The 27,332-nt window shown below is 42.6% G+C and overlaps 2 protein-coding genes across 4 annotated transcripts in view; one reads left to right on the forward strand and one right to left on the reverse strand.

Moving 5' to 3' along the window:
• med12 (mediator complex subunit 12) overlaps positions 1-21,609 on the reverse strand; it is a 181,741-nt gene extending 160,132 nt beyond the window's left edge. Inside the window, exon 1 of the mRNA XM_080187507.1 lies at positions 21,502-21,609. Within this exon, the coding sequence (XP_080043633.1) occupies positions 21,502-21,600 (99 nt within the window). The 5' untranslated portion in view covers positions 21,601-21,609. The remainder of the gene's footprint in view (positions 1-21,501) is intronic.
• A 145-nt stretch (positions 21,610-21,754) lies between these two features.
• The window catches only part of LOC145342182 (START domain-containing protein 10-like), a 36,331-nt gene continuing 30,753 nt past the window's right edge, over positions 21,755-27,332 (forward strand). The window contains exon 1 of one of the 3 annotated variants that reach the window (XM_080187510.1): positions 21,755-21,835. In XM_080187510.1, the coding sequence (XP_080043636.1) occupies positions 21,780-21,835 (56 nt within the window). In that variant the 5' untranslated portion in view covers positions 21,755-21,779. Of the gene's footprint in view, positions 21,836-26,702; positions 26,753-26,779; positions 27,039-27,332 lie in introns of those variants that run through there. The other 2 variants (XM_080187511.1, XM_080187509.1) reach the window with 2 other exon arrangements.

Consider the following 27,332-nt stretch of genomic DNA (forward strand, 5'->3'; position numbering starts at 1 on the left):
TTAGCAGGTAAATATGTGGGGTCACTGGAATAGGGCCTGGGTGAGATTGTGGTCGATGCAGACTCGATGGGCCAAATGGCCTCCTTCTATACTGTAGAGATTCTATTCTGTATGATCCAATGCGTGTATTGATGGGAAACGTGTTGTTTCAAAGATACATACAAAAGATTGCAATGATATATTTTATAAAAGTTGTTTTCCTTTTGCAAAATTGTTAAATTGTTTTTTGACCTTGTATCAGAATAATCAGGTACTTACAAAATTGTTCAGATTATTTGGAGAAGGAAATTAGACAATGAAAGGTTACACATGGCAAGTATCCTGTTTCAACACACCGTATGTCTTTTTCAAATGCAATCATTTGATTTCAATATTTAAATAGTTCCCACTTTTGAATAGTTATCCAATTAGCACAAATTCACTAATGCAGTTTTCAGTTTGTGGAAACTTGCATCATAAAATTTGGTCATTTGGCCCATCAGGCGTATGCTGCAATGTTTAATCCCACATTCTCACTTTTTGTCCATAATCCTGCACATTTTTCATCCCAATTACTTCGCCAATGTTTAAAATAATTTTTTGGAATCAGCTTCATAACTTTTCAGGTTTAGCATTCCAGATCCTAACAACGAAGAGCGAAAGATTTTCCTCATTACCTTCTAGATCTTGTGCCAACAATTTTAAGCTATAGACTCACTATTTTTATCATACCTCTCTCAACATTTATGAAAACCTCTGTTAGGTCACGTCTTAACTCTTCTTCCAAGAAAATGAATAACTGCAAATCACCTGGATATCCTTTTTAAGGCCGTTAGGGAATCTATGGTTCCTGAAGTGTGTTACCCTGTATTGTCCACAACTCACCTAACCAGTGATTTGTAAAGTTCCATGATTTCTACTCTTTATATTCCATAATTCTTCTTTTATACCAGGTAGCCCATATGCTTTTTAAACCACCTGATCAACTTGCCCTACCACCTTTTAAGGATAAGTAAACATGACATCATGCATCTCCACTTGTCTATTCGTTTCAAAATCAATTTTTCCATATTGGTCCTTTCAGGAGTCCATCACCTTACAGTTCTCAGCACTAAACTCCGTGTGCCATTGCTTTGCCCACTTCACCACCCTATGTGGTCATGAAGTCTACAACTATCCGCTATCATTATCTACTACACAATTTTTGTAATATCAGTGAACTTTGCACTGTTGTGCCCTACAATCAGGTGTAGGTCGATTATAAAAATTGCAAAGAGTCATGAACCCAAAGCCAACCTCTGGAGAACTCCAATGCAAACCAGTTCCCAGTTTGGAAAACATTCATGTAACACAAATCTCTGCTTCCTATCACCGCCCAATTCCATATTGATATTTATAGCTACTTTCCTTTTAATCCATAGGTTTCTATTCTTTTAACATCCCTCCTATGAAATACTTAGGCTGGAATTTTCTGACCATTCTTAGCGACAGGATCTTCAGGTCCCACAACCCTTGTTGTGGGCTTTCCGGCAGCGGTCAGTGCATAAAATGGGAAACCCCAAGATCCTGCCATTGGCCAATTGCAGAATGCCTTCATTGCTGCAAAACCCACTATGGGGGCACCATAAATCCTGTTGCTTGCTGAACGCCTTCCAAAGGTGTAAGTACACATACACAATATCTATCTTATAGTCTTATCTGTTACCTCAAAGGAATTCTATAAAGTTCTTGGATATAATTTGCCTTTAACAAATCCACGCTAGTTTTCTTCATTAACATATCTTTCCAAAAGAAAGCTATGTTTTCTCTGATAACGGTTCCCAATAACTTCTACACAACGAATGTTAGACTGACTGGTCTGAATTATTCATTTTCCCTTTCTTGAATAGTGGCATAATAGCAATCCTCCAGCACTACTCCTGTACCAACAAGGATCGAATTAATTATTTTACTTTAAAAATATGCTCCTCCAGTAATGAAGTCAGAATTACATATTTGAAGGTCTACTCCAAATATGAAGCTCCGTGTTTCAAATCTCCGACTGTACTAAATCAATTCTTTAAATCATCTTGGTCTTATTATTTTCATACATTTTACTGAATTTACACAACTTCAAGCAACTGGACTCATTTGTTACTTTCTTGGGTAACATTTAAACTTCTGATATCATGTGACACTGTGGAATCCTATTTTATACCATTTTATGGCTTCCCAATAAAAAGGTATATGTATAGCTATTTAATTCCCCCTCCAAAATAATTCTGATCTCCAGTGTGCTTTAACCCTTCATTAGTATTCAAAATGCACAGTTTATTAATCCATGCTGTTTGTTTTGAGATACTGACAGATTTACTACACATCTTGAACATTTTTGAACTTTGTCAAGTTTCAGCATTTTCATTTTTCTTTTTAAATTGCTGCATTTCTGATCTTTCACTACATACACTTTTCAGTCTCTACTTTACTCCCTTCTTTATTAAACCCATGCTTTTGCCAACTTTAGATTCAATTTGTCCCAGGTCCTCTTCATTATCCTCTTATTTGCACTCTGCATAAATTTTCTACCTGCACATTCTATTAGATTCTAAACCCACTCACATGTCAACTGTCCATGTTAGTATCCAGTGAGCCCTTTTTCATCTAATCTGAAATCCTTAACTTTGTTTCTGAGTTGTTCTGTAGCCTTGAGCTACATCTTAAATACGTAATCTTCTTAAGGCATTCAAGTGTAGGATTGGTCAGTGGTAGCAGTCTCACCCGCATCAGAAGGCTGCAGATTCAAGTTCAATGTAGGATTTACACCTGATGGCAGAATAAAATCAAAGGCCCTTCGTTATGCTGGACTCAACAACATAAAAACTATCCTCCAGAAAATTCAGCTTCAGATGACTTGGCTATGTTTGCTGCATTGATGAATACAGAACCTCCAAGCAAATCTTCTTATAGCAAATGGTCTCAGAGCAAGTGACATCAAGGTAGTCAATACAAATGTTGCAAGAATGCCTTAAAACATAGCCTTACAGTTATCTGCATTGTTGACCAATGCTCTTGGAAAAACACTGCAGCCAACTGGCCCAAGTGAAATACGGTTCAGCAGGCTTCAAGGACCGACTACGTCAAATTTGCAACATCCAACATGTCTAAAGGAACATTAGAGGTAACATAGCTGCATAGGTTGACCCAAGTACCAACAAGGGCAACACAAACTGCCAATTTTGTGGACATCCATGCCAATCTTACATCAAACTCTCCAGTCATCAGGGAAGGTGAAGTCACTTACATATTTGAATAACAAAGAATCTATCACCACCAGGACGTGAGATTATCATCCACACTGGCAAATTAGTGCAGTACTAAAAGGACTGCTGCATATTTAAGGGTGGAACCTTTCAGATGAGATGTTAAACTGAGTTCTGCATACAAGGGTATAAAAGACCCCTGGAAAAATATGGAGTTCTTCCACTGTCCCAGTCATCACTTGTCCCTCAAATCAACACCACTATAACAGATCATTTTAATCTAAGCTGCTTGTTGGTCTGTGTGATGAAAGTGGCTGCCACATTTACTGGCAAAACAACTAAATACATTTCAAAAATAAAATCATTGCTGGGAAGCACTGCAAAATCGAGGGCAGAAAAGATATTTCACAAATACAATATTATTCTTTTATAATTTTGACTCTTTCCATTAGAAATTTACTGTGAGATCTCCCTCCCTCCACCTTGAATGGCACAGATTTCAGCAATTTACACAATTCCCCTCCAAAATTCCATTCCATCACCTACAAAAGCCTTTTCCAATCTTAATTCTTCAACCAGATCTTTTGCCACCTCTCAATTCTTCCTTACTTCCTAGGTAGAATGGAACATGAATAGATCATTTCAGCTCATTAAGGTTACTCCACCATTCAAATGCTGACTTGCATTTCAATTCCATTTACTGTCTATGCTTCACATCCCTTGATGGCTTCACATAACAACGATCTCTCAATCTTCTAAGTTGCAATTGTCTTAGGATCCACAGCTCGAGAGCTTTCCAGATTTCTATTCTCATGTGGAAAAACACTTCCTGATTTCATTTCTGGATGTTCTAGTTCTAATTTGAAGATTATGCCACTTGATCATCCCACAAGAGGGAACAGTCTTTCCATATTTATTTTTTTAAATGTTCTAAAAAAAAATGAATACTGTTCAGTGTTTGCTCCCTTTGTGAAATGATTTAAGACATGTTGCAAGATTAATGGTGCTCCTTAACCAGGTCGTGTTCAAGGATTCAATCTCTGAACTCGTTCCAAAAGCTCGTTCCAAAGTTCCCTTGGGCTCTGCTCTCTCCTATTCTGTCCTTCATTTCATAGAAATATCATACACTAGTAAAAATGCTTCTAGCTCATTAGTAAATCTTACATAATAAAATCACCTATGAAAATCAGAATTACTAAACCAGAAACTATAACTTGTGTGCCACAGTGCAAAATACTTTTGACAGATGACTACAGTTAAAAAGTGATTAAGATATATGGTAATTCCTTTATTTTTCAGACTGATTAAGGTACAAAGAGATTTCATTGTAACCTAACAAAACTGACTCATGTTTCCTCCCAATTTGGAGTGAAACACAATAATGAGTTTTTGAGTTTAAAGTCGATTTATTCATGTCACAAGTAGGCTTACATTAACACTAATTCTTTCACTTTATCACTAACTCAGGGAAAGGCCTGATGATTCCACAAATAGATCTGCAGACTAGGATTGATTCTCGGCATGTGAAGTTATCTTCTCGATTATGGAGATTCTATAATTGGCCTTGCATATCATTGGTGGGGTAGAATTAGCTGAGGTTTCTTCCAGAGCACAGCTTTTCAATAACCTTTTCTGAAAAGTATTGCCATGTGGGTCAACATATGTCTTCTCAATGATAATCCCATGATCAAACTGCCTACCGAGACAGGCAGCTGCAATAAATGCCTGAATAAGGATTACTTCACGACGGAACAGAGGTTGCTTAATGTTTGACAGGGTTCTTGGTGAGAGACAGACATTAAAAAGGCAAGACTGTTTGTGGCTGAATCACGATGTGTACTAGCTATTCTATGGCCAACATCAACTGAGGAACTATCTCAACGTATGTTAGGATTATGGACACCATTATGGATATTGCACTCAGTAATTACAGTGCTTCAGTACAGCTGCATCACATTATTTGATATAACAAGACTAAATTCATGTGCTAAGTTTAGACAAATATTCATCAGGAAGATGGTTTAAATTTGGGTTGAGATGATACAAAATTAGCAAGCATCCAATCAAATCACTAGGTTTATTCAATATTTTGCTACCAATGTGCTATTGGGAAAAAAGGAATATATATTCCCATTTCAAATCACTTATATTAGTAAGTCTGTATAAATTAGTATCTCACTACTTTGAGCATCAAGTGAAAATCTTGTTCTTTGAATGGTGCCACGCAACATCTTGAACATTCATCAGCAGAGGAAGAAAGTTAAACAGTGTAAATGAAGAACAGTACTCTTACAATGCAGCACACCCTCAGCACTGTACAGTGCTGTCAGGATATGATTTGTGCTGTTTTGGTTCTCAAGTAAGCAAAGCTGGCTTGGTGACTGAATACTTCTTTCAAAATGAGAAAAAAAACAATGAAACAAATATTGACTACACCAGAGTTAAGGCTAAAAGGGGTAGAATATCAAACCTGCAGGAATGTATGTGCCAGCTTTCAGATTTTGTGGTTGACAATAAATTCATTATATTAATCCAAAATGATTTACCTTTACCATAGTTAAAATACAAATGTACAATATTACTATACTCGAGTTAAACATTCCAACATGTCATAAGCAAATACAAACTTTTCAGTTTATACTTTTAATTAAATTTTAAATTGGTTAGCGTTCCAAACCAAACTAGATCAAATGTACAATTAGGCATATTAAATACAAAACAAACGCTTTAGAATAAATTACCCATGTTCTTTTCCTTCAGATTAACTGACTGAAATTTTAAAGGTTGCAGTAATGCTGATAAAGAACAAGTACATCACTTTTATAAAGAACACTGTGCACTAACAACAATTAGAAGCTAAAGGCAAGATTTGCAATGGAGTAATTGAAATCAAGGAAGTGCAAAATGTTAGAATTGGAGGAGCACTGATATCTCAAGGGCGTTGTGCTAGAGGAATTAAGAGATAGGGAGGGAGCAGCAAAGCCATGAAGAGATTTGAAAGCAAGGCTGAGAATGTGAAAATTAAGCTCTCTTAATAGTGGGACCAAATACCAACGCACAGTGGGATTTTCGGTGAATGAGATTTGGTGCAAGTTCTGATACAGGTAGCAGAGATTTTGACGAGCTCAGGTATATGAAGGGTGGTGGTGGAAGCTGGAATGCCAGCCTGGAAACTACTGCAATAGTCAAGTCTGGAGGTAACAAAGGCATGGATGAAGTTTTCAGAAGCAGTTGAGCTAAGTCTAACACTGCCTGAAGTTTATTTATTAGTGTCATTAGTAGACTTACATAAATATTGCAATGAAGTTATTGCGAAAAGTTAGTGTTTTCTGCACTACAGATGTGGTACTTGGTAACGTGAAGACAGCGGTGTAGTAATGTCACTACACTAATAATCCTATTTAGTAAATAAACTTAAATCCAGGGGCCCAGGCTAATCATCATAGAATTTCTACAGTACAGAAGGTGGTCATTCGGCCCACTGAGTTTGCACTAACCACAGTCCCACCCAGGCCCGAACCCCACAATTCTCATTTAATCTGCTAATCCCCCTGACACTAAGGCCAATTTAGCATGGTCAATCAACCTAACCAGCACATCTTTGGACTGCGGGAGAAAACTGGAGCACCAGGAGGAAACCTGCGCAGATAGGGGGAGAAAGTGCCAACTCCACACAGACAGTGCCGAGGCTGGAATTGAACCTGGATCCCTGGCACTGTGAGGCAGCAGTGCTAACCACTGTGCCACTGCACCGTCCTAATGCTCTGGGGACATGCGACTCCAGACAGTAACTCTTAGCTGCCCTTTGAAATGGCCTACTAAGCCACTCAGTTCAAGAGAAATTTAGGATAGGTAAATGAAGCTTTTGCTAGCAATATCCCACAGGAAAAAAAATTACGAAGTACAATGTCTCAAAACCAGCAAACTTAGGACCAAGCCTGTGCCAGATTACATGTCAGACAGTTCAGGCTGAGTGTATTTGGGTTGCTGGCATAAAGGGTCACTCAGCATATGGGAATAGACCCACCTAGGAAGCAGCAAAGCCAATAACTTGGTGCCACATTATGTAGCACCACACTATGCAGCGCCTAGCTGAACTGTCCGGTAAGATTTTTTTCAGTGAAAATTGATACATAGCACTTGATAAAAATACCTGGTTTTCTAACAATTTTGTTTTTTGGACAGAGTATAAGGAAATAATGAGTCATTAATGCCCTCACCAAGTCAGCTAAGAGTGGGGTTCAATGCCCACAACAGGTCACAGTTTATGACAAAACTCTAGAGCATGACTGATGCTACACTCTACATGACATTCAAACTAGGTCTGCCAGTCTGTTCAACTGGCTCAGGTGAGCATTAAAGGTCCCATTGCATAACTCTCCTGACATTCATCCCTCAGCCTTCATTACTATGAGCATACTGCCTTGCAAAACACTCCAGATCACAACTGGCTCCTTACATTAGATACATCAGTTTGCTTGTTGGCTTGTAAATCTTGAATTCCAGATTGTAAAAGTATCTTGTACATCACACTGATTTGTGCTATCCTTGATAGAATCCAGTAAAATGTTGTACTTTCAGAACAGAGGCACAGCTTAGACACAAGGAGATGACTGAAATCACAAATGAATTCATCAATATTGAACAATATTTACTCTACATCATTACAAATTGTTACGGTGCTCTTAATTAAGCAAAAAGACATTTCCCAATCCTGAGATACTACCAGAGAGCCAAAGTGCCTGAAAGATGAATGCACAGCTACAAAATATCAATATTGTAAAAGTCACATGAAAGCTGAAAAAATATCAAGGCCTCTGCAACAGATGGAATCCTCATGGGCACACACTTCTAACACAGCTGCATAACCTCTGTGCATTATCTGGGAATGTATATTGTAGTATCTCAGGGATGTTGTAATTATGACTATAGTCAAGGAGAAAGATAACTCTGACTGTGATAATTACAGAGCATGTCCTTCACAGGGAAGGTCATTGCAAAGATCATCTTCAGTCATCTACTCTCAATGATCCGGGTATTCCTTCCAGAGATACAGAGCAGTTACCACCCTTTGAAAACTACCTTATCCTACATGATCTTCATGGCAGTAGGTTTAAGAAAAATGCAACAAACAGTGCCAACTGATACAAACGGTGAGATCCTGGAAAATGTGATCACTCTCCATACCTTAGGAGGCTCGTTTTAACAAAGTCAGACAGACATGATGAAAGTCATCATTGCCTCCAATGTGACAGCTCAGTTTTCTGTCAACCAAGGAAAAGAATATTTGAGGGCTAGGATCTCAAACCTGGGTCAAAGGTAACAGTTTACCTGGTAATAGTGATCCCTCCTGTCCTATGTGCTTCAGAGACTTGGATATCCTTTGGGAGAAATCTCAAACACTGGAGAAGTATCTGTGATGCCTTTGCAAGATCTGCCAAATTTGGTGGCAAAAGAAAATGCAACATCCTCTCCCAAGCCAATATAAGAAATAAGAACATAAGAAATAGGAGGAGTAGGCCATCTAGCCCCTCGAGCCTGCCCCGCCATTCAATAAGATCATGGCTGATCTGTTGTGGCTCAGTTCCACTTTCCCGCCCTCTCCCCATAACCCTTAATCCCCTCTCTTATCAAGAACCCATCAACCCATGTCTTAAAAATATTTAGCGAGGCAGCCTCCACCACTTCAACGGGCAGAGAATTCCAGAGATTCACCACCCTTTGAGTGAAGAAGTTCCTCCTCAACTCCGTTCTAAACCGCCTCCCCTTTATCTTGAGGCTGTGCCCCCTAGTCCTACTGTCTTTTTTGAGCGGGAAGAGTCTCTCCACCTCTATCCTATCCATCCCATTCATCATCTTATACGTCTCAATGAGATCTCCCCTCATTCTTCTAAACTCTAACGAGTACAAGCCTAGTTTATTCAGCCTCTCCTCATAGCTCAATCCCCTCAACTCCGGTATCAGCCTAGTAAACCTCCTCTGCACTCCCTCCAGGGCCAAAATATCCTTGCGCAGGTGCGGCGCCCAAAACTGCACACAGTACTCCAGCTGCGGCCTCACCAATGCCCTATACAGCTGCAGCAAGACCTCCCTACTTTTATATTCAATCCCCCTCGCTATGAAGGCCAGCATCCCATTCGCCTTCCTGACCACCTGCTGCACCTGCAAGCTGGGTTTTTGCGACTCATGCACAAGGACCCCGAGGTCCCTCTGCACCGTCGCCTGCTGCAGTTTTTCGCCACGTAAGTAATAGTCCTTCCTACCAAAGTGGACCACCTCACACTTGCCAACATTAAATTCCATTTGCCATTTCCTGGCCCATTCGCCCAGCCTATCTAGATCCTTCTGCAGACTCTCCACACCCTCCGCACAATTTGCCTTTCCCCCAATCTTGGTGTCATCAGCAAATTTCGACACCCTGCACTCGGTTCCCTCCTCCAGATCATCTATATAAATGGTAAATAGCTGAGGCCCCAGCACCGACCCCTGGGGCACCCCACTAGTCACCAACCGCCAATCCGAATAGCACCCATTGACCCCCACTCTCTGCCTCCTATTTGACAACCAATCCTCTATCCACGCTAACACCCTACCCCCAACTCCATGTCCCCTGACTTTCTGCAATAACCTCTTGTGAGGTACCTTGTCAAACGCCTTCTGAAAATCCAGAAAGACCACATCCACCGGCTCTCCTCTATCCACTGCCCTAGACACATCCTCATAGAACTCCAGTAAATTTGTCAGACACGACTTCCCTTTAATGAAACCGTGTTGCGTCCGCCCTATCAAGCAATTCCCTTCAAGATGCCTCGCAATTTCCTCCTTAATGACGGATTCTAACATTTTACCTACCACAGACGTTAAACTAACCGGCCTATAATTCCCCGCCTTTTGCTTGGCACCCTTCTTAAACAACGGCGTAACATTAGCCGTTTTCCAATCTTCCGGCACTTCCCCGGAATCCAGCGACGTCTGGAAAATAACCACCAAGGCATCCACTATCACCTCCACCATTTCTTTCAGAACCCTCGGATGCATTCCATCCGGTCCTGGGGACTTGTCCACAATCAGCCCCTCCAGTCTGTCGAGCACCACCTCTCTAGTAACAGTAATGTCATTAAGACCCTCCATTCCTACCACCTTTCCATCGCTAACACCCGGCAAATTATTCACGTCCTCCTCCGTGAAGACAGAAACAAAAAAGTTATTCAAGACCTTAGCCATATCCCCATCCCCTACCACTAGCTCCCCTTTCTCATCCTCTAAAGGACCTACGTTCACCCTAGCCAGCCTCTTCCTTTTTATATATTTATAAAAACTCTTGCTATCCTTTTTTATATTAAGTGCTAGCCCAGCCTCATAGCTTCTCCTACCCTCCTTTATCAACTTCTTTGTCAATCTTTGTTGACATTTAAACCTTTCCCAATCCTCTTCTCGCCCACTACTCTTAGCTACTCTAAATTCCTCCGCTTTTAATTTAACACTTTCCTTCACCTCCTTCGTTATCCACGGCTTATTACCTCTCTTCCTACTGTCCTTTTTAACCATCGGAATAAATTTCTGCTGAGCACCAAGAAAGATCTCCTTAAAGATCCTCCACTGCTCCTCAGCAGACCTACCTTCCAACGCACTCCCCCAGTCCACATTCGCCAATTCTTCTCTCATCCTACCATACTCCCCTCTATTCAAACAAAGGACGCGTGTCCGGGAACCCACTTTCTCCTCCTCCATCTGCACCAGAAACTCCACCATACAATGATCACTCTCTCCAAGAGGATCCTTCACCGCAAGGTCCCTAATTCTACCCGCCTCATTACATAGCACCAGATCCAAGATAGCTCGCTCCCTCGTCGGCTCCAACACACACTGTTCAAGGAAATTATCCCGGCAGCATTCCAAGAACTCCTCCTCGAGCCCACCTCGTCCAACATGGGTTGACCAATCAATATGCAGATTGAAATCTCCCATAACTACTGCCGTCCCATTCCTGCACGCCGCACTTATTTGCGTGTTAACAGCCCGCCCCACCTCCAGATCATTATTCGGGGGCCTATAGACGACACCCACCAGCGTCTTCCTCCCTTTGCTGTTCCTAATCTCCACCCACAACGAGCCCAATGTCAAGAAATTAATCACTTAATCAGCTCCATTGGCTAGGACATGTTGAGTATTTGCCTGACACCAGGAACCAATAAATTGTTCTTGGTCATGGCAGGGTGCTATCAAGGAATCCCTGAAGAAATCAAACTTTTAATTCATGGGACTCCTTGGCTTGTGACCATCTATAATACAGACAGTTTACTCAGAAGGCACCATATACACCAAGACTTCATCAGAAGCGTACAGAGGGAAAATTGAAGTTATCAGAAGTGTGCAGAGGCAAAATTGAAGCATCAGAAAACTGCAAATCTCTAAACATCTCATCGGCCTTACCCTTTCAGCACCACCTGCCCCACACGTTTGAGAGTCTGAAGATCACGTACTGGACTCATCAGCCATCTCAGAATTTATCAATCTGCACTGGAAGCAAGTCATTCCCATTCCTGAGGAGCTGCTGAATAAGAAATTAATGGTATCCCCTCTGACTATTACTTAGCTTGTGCATAAAAATATCAGAAATCTTCATGTATGTAAAGGGGCAAGTAGTATTGAGTAAGCAGAGGGGCTGCAGAAGGACTTGGACAGGTTAGAAGAGTGGGCAAAGAAGTAGCAGATGGAATACAATGTGGAAAAATGTGAGGTTTTGCACTTTGGAAGGAAGAATAGAGACACAGGCAATTTTCACGTGGGAAAATGCTTAGGAAATCAGAAGCACAATGGACTTAGGAGCCCTGTTCAAGATTCTCTTAAGGTTAATGTGCAGGTTCAGTCAGCAGTTAGGAAGGCAAATGCAATGTTAGCATTCATGTCGAGAAGGCAAGAATATAAAAGCAGGGATGTACTGCTCTGGTCAGACCCCATTTGGAGTACTATGAGCAATGATGGGCCCTGTATCTAAGGAAGGATGTGCTTGCTGGCTTTGGAAAGGGTGCAGAAGAGATTCATAAGAATGATCCCTGGAATGAAGAGCTTGTCGTATGAGGAATGGTCAAGGACTCTGGGTCTGTACTTGGAGTTTAGAACAATAATGGGAGTTCTTATTGAAACTTACAAGATACTGTGAAGCCTAGATAGAGTGGACAAGAAAAGGATGTTGTTTCCACAAGCAACAAAATCTAGAACCAGGGGGCACAACCTCAGGCTTAAGGGACGATCCTTTACAGAGATGAAGAGGGATTTCTTCAGCCAGGGAGTGGTCAATCTGTGGAACTCTGCCACAGAAGGCTGTGAAAGCCAGTGTCTTTAAAACAGAGATTGATAGGTTCTTGATTAATAAGGGGATCAGGGGTTATGGGGAAAAGGCAGGAGAATGGGTATGAGAAAAATATCAGTCACGATTGAATGGCAGAGCTGACTCGCTGGGTTGAGTGGCCTAACTCTGCTCTTATGCCTATTTCGCGATATTTACTTGCACGTTCAGAATAATTTCACGTAACATGCATGGAACTATTCAACTGACATCTTACAATTCTAGATTTAAAAATGTACCTTACAAAGTTTCTCTCAGCCAAGGTTCAAATACAAAACTTCCTGAAGCTAAAGTGAACCTTCACTCTGTGATTTTTTTCACCTCACCTGTTCTTTTTCCTGAAGGCATGCATTAATGTGGTGAAAGTGCTTGTTATACATTTCAATGTGTGTTTGTCAGTATGCTATTCAACTACAACTGACCTAGTTCTCAATTAATGCTAAAACGCAAAACTTCTTCCACGGCAGTCAATGCAAAGCCACCAGGAATTGGAACCCAAGCTGATTATTTCCCCCTCCCTGGCCTACAGCCTGAAGAAATTACATGCCATGGCTGATCAAGACACATCACAGGTCAGAATTTACACTTTTGACCATCCTACTCTCCACCCAACAGTCTTACACATGCAGCACTCAAAATGCTGTTGTGTCAACGTAAAGAATTCACCGCATGCTTCCACGGAACTTATTCCAAATCTTTACATAAAGCAGCTGTGCACTTTGCATTTTTATACTGGTTTTTCTAGATAACATACAGTCACTTATTTCCCAGTATCTTAATAGCAAACATGTCCTTATATCATTAGGCTAATGACTACTCTTGTCCTTCCATTTTGTCATAAGAAAACCATAACTGCACTCTTCAAAAGACGGTATGGGCAAAAATTCTGAATGTAACATGCTCAAAACCCATGGGCAGACGTAATATCTAATTGCTTGTAAGCTCATGACAATTAGATAAGAACATGTTACAATCTCTATAGATATTATTTTTAAAAGAACTTTGAATTTCCAGTTAATAAGGATGACAAGATTTCACATTTTAAAATGTACACTGCAACAAAAAAACTAAACGTACTAACTAAACACTTGAAAGACAATTTATACATTAAATTACAGAACAGAATATTCTTATTTTAGCACAACTGAAAAACACTTCACAGGTATGTGTTATACTGTCCTTTAATGGCACTTAATTCTTCTGAAATCAGTTCAAATTGATTCTTAGCTTCTGAAGATTTACTTGTGCACTTTTGCATTCTCAGGCTGGTAACTTCTAACCCCAGAACTGTTCTGCACAGTGGGAATATTACAGGAAACCCTCTCTCCAACACAAACTAGTCAAATTTCCCAGCTTTCTTTTAACTCCTAATGAATACTGTGGGCAACATGGTGGCACTGTGGTTAGCACTGTTGCCTCAAAGCACCAGGGACCTAAGTTCAATTCTGGTCTTCGGTGAGCGTGTGAAGCTTGTACACTCTCCTTATGTCTGTGTGGATTTCCTCTCATAGTCCAAATAAGTGCAGATTAGGTGGGTTAGCCATGGTAAACGCACAGGGTTACGGGGACAGGTAGAGGGAAGGGCCTGGATGGAATGCTCTTTCAGAGTCAGTACAGACTCAATGGATCGACTGGTCTCTTTCTACACTGTAGGGATTCCATGGCTCTATGGAATTTGGGTCTTTTCAATCTGAGCACAAGTTTCCACACACATTCTGGTGCAATGAACCATAGAGATTTTCTAGCCAGTCTTCCTTTCTCAGATCTTGTCAAATTAACCCACTTGTCTGTGACAGTGATATTTTAGAAACACCTGTAACCTGATTTTTGTAATGGTTCCTTCAGCATCTTTCCCCATATCACATGGGCCTGGTATCCAGATAGAAATTCTGATTGGCTATTCCTTTGACCAACTCAACCCTATCCTGGAATCAAATGGACATTTGAAAGTATAGCTTTTTACAACCTGACATTCTTAACACTTCTCTGGGACTTAAGTTCCCACTCTATCCATCAGCACCACGGCTACCTTCTCCATTGTCTGCAAGTGCTCCTTACGCCTTTTTTCCCAGTAAAACAATCTGAACATTCCTTTAATCTTCAGCAGCTCCATCAGCCATACCTACTATTAGTCAGACTTCAGCACAGGTAACCAGGCCCCCTTTATTTATACAATAAAATCCCAAAATATAATCTTACAAACTTCTTGATACAGTGCTGTTTCTACCCTCATGATGCGGTTAGAAGGTACAATGTCCAGGGTGGAGCTTTGATCTCTTATCAGTGCTGAGACCTCATTTTAATCAGAAAAGCAGTAGAAAGCTGTTTTGCTTTTTAATTTCCCGGGATTGGAAAGAAGCCGCGGAATAGATCAGAATCATAGATACCAGAAGCAAGATTAGGCCATTTGGCACATAGAGCCTGCTCTGTCATTCAATATAATTGATCGCAACACCATATTCCCATACCCCTTAATGCCATTAAAAAGTCACCACTCTCTTTCTTGAATTCATTCAGTTTCTTGACCTTCACAGCCTTCCACGGTAGAGAATTCTGCACGTTCACAACCCTTTGAGTGAAGACATTTTTCCTCATCGCAGTCCTAAATGATCAACCTGGAATCCTGAGACTGTGCCCTACGGTTCCAGATCCTCAACCTGGGAAAACAATCTCCCTGCATCTTGTCTATCCAGTCCTGTTAGAATTTTATATGTTTCAATCAGATCTTCTTTCATCCTTCTAAACTCTAGTGAATCTGTTATCAAGGGCAGTCTCACCAAACCCAATGTCAGCTTTGTGAACCTCTGCTAAACTCCATCTTTGGCAAGTATATTCGCAGGTAAGAACATAAGAAATAGGAGCAGGAGTAGGCCATCTAGTCCCTCGAGCCTGCCCTGCCACTCAATAAGATCATGGCTGATCTGAAATGGATCAGTTCCACTTACCCTCCTGCTCCCCATAACCCTTAATTCCCTTATCAATCAGAAATCTATCTACCCGGGACTTAAACATATTCACGGAGGTAGCCTCCACCACTTCAATGGGCAGAGAATTCCAGAGATTCACTACTCTCTGAGAGAAGAAGTTCCTCCTCAACTCTGTTCTAAATGACCACCACCGCCGCCCCCCGACTTATTCTGAGGCTGTCCCCTCTAGTTCCTGTTTCCTTTCTAAGTGGAAAGAATCTCTCTACCTCTATCCTATCTAGCCCCTTCATTATCTTATTTGTCTCTATAAGATCACCCCTCAGCCTTCTAAACTCCAGTGAGTGCATGCCGAATCTACTCAATCTCTCCTCATAAGCTAATCCCCTCATCTCTGGTATCAACCTGGTGAACCTCCAGGAGACCAAAACTGCACACAATGCTCCAGTTATGGTCTCACCAAGGCCATTTATAATGGCAGTAAGATATCTCTACTTCTGAACTCAAATTGTCTTGCAATGAAGGCCAACATACCATTTGCCTTATAAATTGCTTGCCACAACTGCCTCTCCAGACTTTTTTGTACATCCGCACTTCTCAGTGTATCACATTTAGATAATACTCCTTCTTTCCATTTTTCACACCAAAATGTATAAGCCATATTTAGCCATGTTGCATTGCATCTGCCACGTGTTTGCCCAAACATTCAACTTGTCTAAATCATGTTCAAACCTCCATGCATCCTCCTCAGAACTCATAATTCCACCTAGTTTTATGTCATCCAAGTCATTCGTATGTATCATGAACAGTTGGGTCCCAGGCATTGATTCCTGCAGCAGCCCACTTGTCATTGCCTGCCACGCAGAAAAAAATACCCATTTAGTCCCACTTCTAGGACAGTTTGGAAAAATTCTTTTAGGTAAAAGGTATTTGTCCCTTTGTCAATATTCTCCTTTGCTGAATGTCGGGCATGATTCTACAGAAATCTGTAACCATCCAGTACTTCGCCCATGTTGTCAGAATCCATGTGCCTTTCTAGTCAGTGCTAGCGAACTATCCAATCATGAAGGACTTCATATTCAAGCCAGACCTTCCAACCACATATTTCCAGCAGGGGCTAATATAAACAATATGGTACGGATGTTCTAGATTAATTTCCTTCTCCTAAAATGGGGCACTTAGATAAACTGCAGAATTCCCATTGTTCTAAATGACATAACTGAAATCAGCACAGATCAGACCTAGGAAATTATATTCAGATACTATCAGTTGAAAACATAATGCAGGTGTTAGGTAGGGATATAAAATTTCCGTAAGCACTCTGCAAATTAGCTAAGAAAAACAGTGAACATAAAGTAAAAAAATGGCTGACAAAGGTGGCTGAAAATATGATCAATGATGATGTTTTTCAAGATTTCTTAAGCACTCAGCCTTAAGCTGAGGTCTTTAAAGTGAAGAGGCATGAAGCTTCAAGGTTTGCAACTGGTGGTGGGGTTGGAGATGCACAGCAGACCAGAACTACAAGCAAGAAAGATACATGGTGGATGTAGGGCTGGAGTTACGGTGATATAAATTTAAAAATCAAAACAAGAAGCCAATGAAGAGTAGTGAACTTGAGAGATTGGTGAGTCAGACTTAACATGGAACAGCTTGCAAACAGTGAAGTTTTAAATGAGTTACACTTGTATATGGCAGAACTCAAAGTTGACAAAGACATTGTTAGTCAAATACAACAGGTGACATGGACATGAACGACAGCAGAGTGGTCTCAGTTTTGATTTATGACACCATCCTTCTTGACCAATGCTTCAACCTTTCAAGTGAAGAATAGTCACTTTGGTGAGATACCAGGGCATTACTTAAATCAATGAAATTACACTCCAGTTTTGGTCAATGCATTCAGAAGATCTGAGAAAACAAGTAACTTGCATTATCATGCCTTGTTAAAAGCAAAAGAAAGCTGCTAGCTACAGATAAGCACCCAGGATTGTTTTTAAATTCCATTCATTCTACAAAGGCACCGTAGGCGGCACAGTGGCTAGCAGTGCTGCCTCACAGCACCAGAGACCCGGGTTCAATTCTGGCCTCGGGTCACTGCCTGTGTGGAGTCTGCACATTCTCCTCATATCTGTGTGGGTTTCTTACAAAGATGAGCGGGTTAGGTTGATTGGCCATGATAAATTGCCCCTTACTGTCATGGGGATTAGGACTGTAAATATGTGGGGTCATGGGAATGGGACCTGGGTGGGATTGTCAGTGGTGCAGGTTTGATGGGCCAAATGGCCTCCTTCTGCACTGTAGATTTTAAGGCTAAGGCATTGATTTGTTGATCAACCCATGCTGATGTCAACTAAATTCCTGCCAACATCTTGCTTGTTTGAAAAGTCAAATCTGTTCCAGCACCATGCAGCAGGAATCATAATATTTGCAAAGCCAATTTTAGTATGCTTTACACAGGACAAATAATTAAGAAAAACTTTAAGATGAACATATTTCCATTTTAACATATTGATTTCTCTTTTTACTTACTTTTCAAGGATGTTGATATTGCTGTCAAGGCCAGCAGTTATTACCCAACTCTAATTGAGAAGGTCCGAAGTGTGATAGTCTTCCCTCATGTCTGATGGCAAGCAGTTTTTATAATAAGTGAAAGAGACTGGCATCGTCATTCATTACTCGACTGTGCTGTGAAAATATTGGGTCCTCCTATCAAATGGATAGATCTATATTCTGCTCTTACTTCACTTTCCAACAAATATCAACACTATAAGAATCTAAATGCAATTAAATAACACTCTACTGACAAGAGCAATGATTACATTAAGAAGTCTCACATCAGGTTAAAGTCCAACAAGTTTATTTGGTAGCAAACACCACTAGCTTTCGGGGCTCTGCCCCTTTGTCAGGTGAGTGGGGAGTTCTGATCACAAACAGGGATATAAAGGCACACACTCAGTTTACAGAACACTGATTGGAACGCGTGTCTATACAGCTAGTCAAGTCTTAAAGGTGCAGACAACGTGAGTGACGATAGGTTAAAGAGACGTGTATTGTCTCCAGACAGGACAGTAAGTGAGATGTTGCAAGCCCAGTCAAGTCATGGGGGTTGCAAATAGTGTGAGGTGAACCCAAGATTCCATTCGAGGCCATCCTCATGTGCAGAATTTGGCTATTAGTCTCCGCTCAGTGACTCTGCGCTGTCGTGTATTGTGAAGGCCGCCTTGGAGAACGTTTACCCAAAGATCAGAGGCCAAATGCCAGTAACCGCTGACACTACGACAACAGATGAATGAACACTGCTCGACAATCACCAGCAAGACTGTTCCCTTCCTGTTGGCGAACACTTCAGCGGTCATGGGCATTTGGCCTCTGATCTTTGGACAAGCGTACTCCAAGGCAGCGTTCACGGTACACGACAGTGCAAAGTCACTGAGCAGAGACTGATAGCCAAGTTCCGCACACGAGGACGGCCTCTAATGGGATCTTAGGTTCACGTCACACTATTTGTAACCCCCCCATGACTTGCCTGGGCTTGAAACATCTCACTTACTGTCCTGTCTGGAGACAATTCACATCTCTTTAACCTATGCTTAATGCTATCTCCACTCACATTGTCTGCACCTTTAAGACTTGATTAGCTGTAAAGACTCGCATTCTAATCAGTATTCTATAACGAGTGTGTCTCCTTATAGGCCCTGTTTGTGATCAGAACTCCCCACTCACCTAACAAAAGGGTAGAGCCCCAAAAGCTAGTGGCGTTTGCTACCAAATAAGCCTGTTGGACTTTAACCGATGTTGTGAGACTTCTTACTGTGTTTACCCCAGTCCAACACCAATATCTCCACCTAAGAGCAATGAATGTCAACAGCATATAGACAACTCTAAGACATATGAACAGATTAAACAGAATATCTTGCTGGTGTCATGAGTTAATTTTGCTTTTATTACTCTTGCTACCAATGACAATTTGATCTATTGAATTTCTTTTAAATCACAAAAGGTGCACTTAAATGCACTTGCTCTCTCAGTATATCAATACTAATAAACTACATTAGCTTAACTTTTTTAGTGACACTCAAGCCTTGAATTGCTGACTCAGTGCCTTCAGTTTAAAAAAAATTACTATCAAAATAATATTTGTAATTGGAGCAAGCACTTTACATGATGTCCTATCTCAACTTTGTTTTGTCTATCTGCTACTAAAGAGATGAGTAATATCAATATTTGGGTCATATCATTGTACCTAAATTAGATGCCTGATCAAATATATATCACCTCATTGATAATTCTATTCAATGCTGGGAAGTCACAAGAGGTCCACTGAAAACACTATTCACAAATACATTTCTATGGCATTCCTCAAGGTATCTCAAAGGACATCACTTTCAGAATATTTTGCATTATAGTTGATAGAAAAAAACAGAAAAGGATGAAAAAACAAAGGCACTGTGCAACAAGGGCTTTGAAGATTTAAAAAGTAGCAGACAATGCACAAGGATGTAAGAAGGAAATTTCAGAGGCAAGTAAATGCTGAAAGAATCCATAAATGCATGGGAATTTTTACAGCTGCACCACAGAAAGCATCCTTTTGGATGCATCACAGCTTGGTATAGCTCCTACTTTGACCAAGACCAGGAGAAACTACAAGTATTGTGAACATATCCCACTCCATCACGCAAACCAGCCTCCCATCTGTCCACACTTTCCATTGCCTTGGAAAAGCAGCCAGCATAGTCAAGGGCCCCAAGTACTCCAGACATACTTTTCCATCTTCTTCTGTCTGAGGTCTTGTCAACTGACTTCAAGAAAAGCTTCTTCCCTGTTGGATCAGACTTTTGAGTATACTGAACTGATCTTTATCTGCACCCTTGTAATGACTGTAATACTACATTCTGCACCCTCTCCTTTCTTTCTTTATGAAGGGTATGCTTTGTCTGTAAGACATACAAGAAACAGTACTTCCACTGTATCCCAATACAGTGAAAGTACAACAATAAATCAAAGAACACAGGTTTTCATTTTACTCCAAAATTCTAACAGATTCAGAGATGGCAAGCTATATAAGGAGATGCAAAAGCAAAATACTGTAGATACTGGAATGCTTACATATAAAACAAAAAAAAACTGGAAATGTTCAACAGGTCATGTAAAGCTGTGGGGAGAAAAAGAGTTAGTGCTTCTGGTCAAGACATCTCGACCTGAAATATTAACTCTGTTGCTCTCTACAAACGCTTTCTGCTTGCTGACCATTTCCAGTTTTTTTTTGTATGGAACGTGTGGTCAAAGGATATTGCAAACCTAAACTGATACAAATCCCCGACAAGGACCTCAGTTAATTCACAAGGTTCAGTGAGGAGCTGGAAAGAACCTGGTTGACAGCAATGCTGAATTCTATGCAGTTGAGTGCGCGAGACTAGGGTGTTGTTAAATAATTTCAACTCGTGAAAGTTAAAGCTCCAGTAAACCGAAAAGGGACTTGATTGCTCAGGCCAACGTTATTGAGACCGAAAGCACAGTAGACCCACAAAACCTGCAGATTTTGTTTTAGGAGTAAAAAAAGGAAACGACGTTATAATCAATAGTAATCATTGTGGTGGTTAATGCTCTCCACAGCTGGAGTCAGCTGAAGATTTGTGCCATCTAATCTATACTGAAAATCCATATTAAACACTTGTTATTGACGGGTTGGTCCAGCCGTTAACTGGTAAAGTAGCTGAGCTCTGCTCCAGCCCCCAGCACTCTCCATCTCGCAGGGATAGTGGGACGAATCAGAGTTCGGGCCCTGCAGTGTAAAAGTACGCACTGGTTGTTATCGCTGTATGTGGGGCTACTCTAGGCCCAAGTCCAGCCACACACACACACACGGACTGTTTATTGTTTACATGGACGCTGCTCTAGGCCCGGCTTCCTCCCACCCCACCCCGGGGCCCGGCTTACTCACACCGCCAGCCCAGCTGCCGGACTGAATAAACGGCCACCCTCCCCTGGACTCCTGATGATCTTTTCCTACCTCTTTCTGCTTGGGGTCCTGCGGGTAAACGTCTGGCGGCCCGAGCCGAGGCCTTTTCAGCGGCCTGTGCTCATAACTCAATATCCCGAACGCCGCCATCTTTGGGAAACCCGGCTTCACCCAGCGACTGGCGCCGAGCGCCGGCGGAGATGAGCGAACCCGAGCGCCGGCGGAGATGAGCGAACCCGAGCGCCGACGGAAATGACCGAACCCAAGTGCCGGCAGAAACGACCGAACCCGAGCGCCCGCGGAAACGACCGAACCCGAGCGCGCCGGAGATGAGCGAATCAGAGCGCTGGCGGAGACGAGCGAGTAAGAAATCTCACAACACCAGGTTAAAGTCCAACAGGTTTATTTGGTAGCAAAAGCCACTAGCTTTCGGGGCTTTGACCCTTCGTCAGGTGAGTAGGGAGTTCTGATCATAAACAGGGCATATAAAGGCACACACAGGTTACAGAATACTGATTGGAATGCGAGTCTTTACAGCTAATCTGCTATTGAAGTCTTAAAGGTGCAGACAATGTGAGCGGAGATAGCATGAAGCACAGGTTAAAAAGATGTGTATTGTCTCCAGACAGGACAATAAGTGAGATGTTGCAAGTTCAGGCAAGCCATGGGGGTTACAGATAGTGTGACATGGACCTAAGATCCCGGTTGAGGCCATTTTCATGTGTGCGGAACTTGGCTATCAGTCTCTGCTTGGCGATTCTGCGCTGTCATATGTCGTGAAGGTTGCCTTGGAGAACGCTTACCCAAAGATCAGAGGCTGAATGCCCCTGACCGCTGAAGTGATGACGGAGATGAGCGAACCCGCGCGTTGGCGGAAACGACTGAACCCCAGCGCTGGCAGAGACAAGCGAACCTGAGTGCTGGTGGAGATGACCGCACTTGAAGGAGCGATTGGTCATTCATTGCTGATTGATTGTCACATGCATTGGGATACAATGAAAAATATTGTTTCTTGTGCCCTACATAGACAAAACATACCATTCATAAATACATAAGCACAAAAGGAAATGATAGGATGCAGAATATAGTGTCGCAGATAGGGTGGAGAAAAAGATCAGCTTAATATGTTTTACAGTTGTGACACCAAATTCAGTGCCTTGCTTGAGCCATTACACACATCATCTATACATATGGGGACACTGCTGGACTTTAACCAGACACAGCCTTTAGCTAACCATTAGTTGGTTTGTAAAATATCTGCTACTTATCCAGTTAACACCACATAGGATAAAAGCAAATTACTGCAGATGCTAGAATCTGAAGCATAAAGAGGAAATGCTGGAAAAGCTCAGAAGATGTGATGGCATCTGTGGAGAGAGAATGGAACTAATGTTCCGAGTCTGGAAGACCCTTCATCAGAGCTGAAGACATTGGCTCACAGAGTTACCTGGAGATGAGCCACAAGTATCCCAAACCTCAGTGCCAGGTCTAATCCTTCAGAACTAATGAATCAGGGTCTTTGGTCAACTATCAGAAGTGTACCAGTCAGATTGCTGGGTCTGTCTCTTCCAGTCTTGCACTGTTCTCACAATCTGTTCTCATGAATGACCCCATGTCAGGGTTGGAAACTTTGGTTGGATGCATTCCCACAAGATTCATCATCTGACCTCCAGGGTCCTTGCCAGCCCAATCAAACAGCCTTTTATTTCACACTGCAATAGCTGTGCATAGAAAATGAAACATAATATACAATGTTTTTAATTTCCCAATGATTTTTCTCCAAGATTGTTTTCAGTGATGTTTTTGAATTTAATCTTTAATTCCTGGAGATTCCAGGACACTCCTGGAGGGCTGGCAACTTGAGGGAGAGCCTTGGTTATTTTTCAGAACTTTCTCTCTAAACTTCTCTGCCCATCTCCAAAAATGGTAAAAACCCATTTCTTTCACAATGTTTTCTACCACATCTCCTAACTTTCTCACCAGGCTCAGCATCTAATCCTTTTATTTGTTTACTTTTAACTCCATTTTGACCTGGCCTACCTTAAAGAACATAAGAACACAAGAAATAGGAGCAGGAGTAGGCCATCTAGCCCTTCGAGCCTGCCCCGCCATTCAGTAAGATCATGGCTGATCTGTCGTGGCTCAGTTCCACATTCCCGCCCTCTCCCCATAACCCCTAATCCCCTTGCCTATCAAAAACCTATCAACCCATGTCTTAAAAATATTGAGCGAGGCAGCCTTCACCACTTCAACGGGCAGAGAATTCCAGAGATTCACCACCCTTTGAGTGAAGAAGTTCCTCCTCAACTCCGTTCTAAACCGCCCCCCCTTTATCCTGAGGCTGTGCCCTCTAGTCCTACTGTCCTTTCTGAGCAGGAAGAGCCTCTCCACCTCTATCCTATCCATCCCATTCAACATCTTATACATCTCAATGAGATCTCCCCTCATTCTTCTAAACTCTAACGAGTACAAGCCTAGTTTATTCAGCCTCTCCTCATAGTTCAACCCCCTCAACTCCGGAATCAGCCTAGTAAACCTCCTCTGCACTCCCTCCAAGGCCAAAATATCCTTGCGTAAGTGCGGCGACCAAAACTGCACACATTACTCCAGCTGCGGCCTCACCAGTGCCCTATACAGCTGCAGCAAGACCTCCCTACTTTTATATTCAATCCCCCTCGCTATGAAGGCCAGCATCCCATTCGCCTTCCTGACCACCTGCTGCACCTGCAGGCTGGGTTTTTGCGACTCATGCACAAGGACCCCGAGGTCCCTCTGCACCGTCGCATGCTGCAATTTTTCGCCACGTAAGTAATAGTCCTTCCTACCATTATTCCTACCAAAGTGGACAACCTCACATTTGCCAACATTAAATTCCATTTGCCAGTTCCTGGTCCATTCGCCCAGCCTATCTAGATCCTTCTGCAGACTCTCCACACCCACTGTACAATTTGCCGTTCCACCAATCTTGATGTCATCAGCAAATTTCGACACCATACACTCGGTTCCCTCCTCCAGATCATCTATATAAATGGTGAATAGCTGAGGCCCCAGCACCGACCTGTGGGGCACTCCACTGGTCACCAACCGCCAATCTGAATAGCACCCATTGACCCCCACTCTCTGCCTCCTATTTGACAGCCAATCCTCTATCCACGCTAACACCCTACCTCCAACTCCATGCCCCCTGACCTTCTGCAATAACCTCTTGTGAGGCACCTTGTCAAACGCCTTTTGAAAATCAAGAAAGACCACATCCACCGGCTCTCCTCTATCCACTGCCCTAGACACATCCTCATAGAACTCCAATAAATTCGTCAGACACGACTTCCCCTTAACAAAACCGTGCTGCGTCTGCTCTACCAAACAATTCTCCTCAAGATGCCTCGCTATTTTCTCCTTGATCACGGATTCTAACATTTTTCCTACAACAGACATTAAACTAACCGGCTTATAATTCCCCGCCTTTTGCCTGCCACCCTTCTTAAACAACGGCGTAACATTAGCCGTTTTCCAATCTTCCGGCACTTGCCCGGAATCCAGCGACGTTTGGAAAATAATCACCAAGGCATCCACTATCACCTCCGCCATTTCCTTCAGAACCCTTGGATGCATTCCATCCGGTCCTGGGGACTTGTCCACAATCAGCCCCTCCAGTCTGTCAAGCACCGCCTCTCTAGTAACAATAATGTCATTCAGGCCCTCCACTCCTACCATCTTTCCCTCGCTAACACCTGGCAAATTATTCACGTCCTCCTCCGTGAAGACCGAAACAAAAAAGTTATTCAGGGCTTCATCCCCTACCACTAAGTCCTCCCTCTCATCCTCTAAGGGTCCAACGTTCACCCTAGCCAGCGTCTTCCTTTTTATGTATTTATAAAAACTCTTGCTATCCTTTTTTATATTAAGCGCTAGCCCAGCTTCATAGTTTATCCTACCCTTCTTTATCAATTGCTTCTATGTTAATGCAACATATTGCTGTTGCCACAGATGATTGATTCTAACTTTCAGTCTTTCATTGCAAATATATGATGAGTCAACTTGACCTTGTTGCTGTTGGGGTGTTTCCAACCAGTGCTGCCTGTTTGAGAGAATTAGATTCTCTTTACTCTCAACTCTGACGAAGGGTCATCTAGACTCAAAACATTGGCTCTATTTTCTCCCCAAAGATGCTGTCAGACCTGCTGAGATTTTCCAGCATTTTCTGTTTTTTGCTTTTAGCTGCCTGCTTGTTGCTGTGAAGTAGGGTGTTTCCAGCTTATTCTGCCTGTTTGTTGCTGGTGGAGTGTTTCCACAGTAAGAAGTCTCACAACATCAGGTTAAAGTCCAACAGGTTTATTTGGTAGCAAACGCCACCAGTTTTCAGGGCTTTGCCCCTTTGTCAGGTGAGTGGGGAGTTCTGATCACAAACAGGGCATATAAAGACACACATTCAGTTTATAGAATACTGATTAGAATGCGAGTCTTTACAGCTAATCAAGTCTTAAAGGTGCAGACAATGTGAGTGGAGATAGCATTAAGCATAGGTTAGAGTTGTGTATTGTCTCCAGATAGGACAGTAAGTGAGATGTTGCAAGCCCAGGCAAGTCATGGGGGTTACAGATAGTGTGACATGAACACAAGATGCTCGTTGAGGCCATCCTCATGTGCGGAACTTGGCATTCTAATCAGTATTCTGTAAACTGAGTGGGTGCCTTTATACGCCCTGTTTGTGATCAGAACTCCCCACTCACCTGTCGAAGGGGCAAAGCCCCGAAAGCTAGTGGTGTTTGCTACCAAATAAAGCTGTCGGACTTTAACCTGGTGTTGTGAGACTTCTTACTGTTCACCCCAGTCCAACGCCAGCATCGCCACATCATGAGTGTTTCCAGCCAGTGCTGCCTGTTTGTTCCTAGTGGGGTGTTTCCAGCCAATGCTGCCTGTTTGTTGCTAGTGGGGTGTTTCCAGCCAATGCTGCCAGCTGCTGTGGAGTGGGGTGTTTTGAGCTAATTCTGCCCCTTTCCTGCCTGCTTGTTGCTGGTGGGGTGTTTCCAGCCAATGCTGCCTGCCTGTTGCTGTGGAGTGGGATGTTCGAGCTAATTCTGCCTGTTTCCTGCTTGCTTGTTACTGGTGGGGTGTTTCCAGCCAATGCTGTTTGTTTGTTGCTGTTGCTGTGGAGTGGGGTGTTTGCAGCTAATTCTGTCTGTTTGCTCCCTGCTTGTTGCTGCTGTGAATTCTGGAGACGCCCCAGATGCACAGGTGCCGCCGCTGAGTGACAGCCTTGCGGACCAATGAGCAGACAGGAAAGGTCACCTGCGGGCTGCAGGTGGGGGCAGGGACAGTGAGGGTCAGGTGTTTGAGCGAGCGGTCGGCCGGGTGGGAGGGGGTAAAACCGGATAGACAGCAGTACGGTGCCCAGGCAGCCAGACACCTTCCGAACAGCTCCCATGTCGGTGGAACGGGACACCGTGCAGATCCCCGATGATCAGGCGTTCGCGTCGTTCAGGGAACAGTGCGAATCGGCGCAGGGCTGGCTGCAGAAATACAGCAAAGCGGAGATAGGCGTGTGGGTGCAGGCCGCGACTGAGGGCAAAGCTGTGCACAGGATCAAGGTAAAATAAAGCAACCCCGGGGCTGACAGGTACTTGGGAATGGTGCGGGATAAACACAAGCTGTCCCGGGGGGGAAAATAGTGAGGAGAAAGAAAGAACTCACAATCGTCGCCGTACGGGACCAAACTACTTCACAAGCCAGCGAAGTCCTTTTGCTGTGCGCTTAACTGCTGTAAATGGAAACGTGGCAGACAAATTGTGTACATCCACAAAGAGGCCAGTGATAAGATGAACCGGTTTATTGATGTTGTGGGGTTAATGTTAACCAGAATAGCGAGTGAGCTCGTTTACTAT

Source organism: Carcharhinus amblyrhynchos, chromosome 4 (assembly GCF_965287045.1).
Source record: "Carcharhinus amblyrhynchos chromosome 4, sCarAmb.v2.hapA, whole genome shotgun sequence".
Classification (NCBI taxonomy): Eukaryota; Metazoa; Chordata; class Chondrichthyes; order Carcharhiniformes; family Carcharhinidae; genus Carcharhinus; species Carcharhinus amblyrhynchos.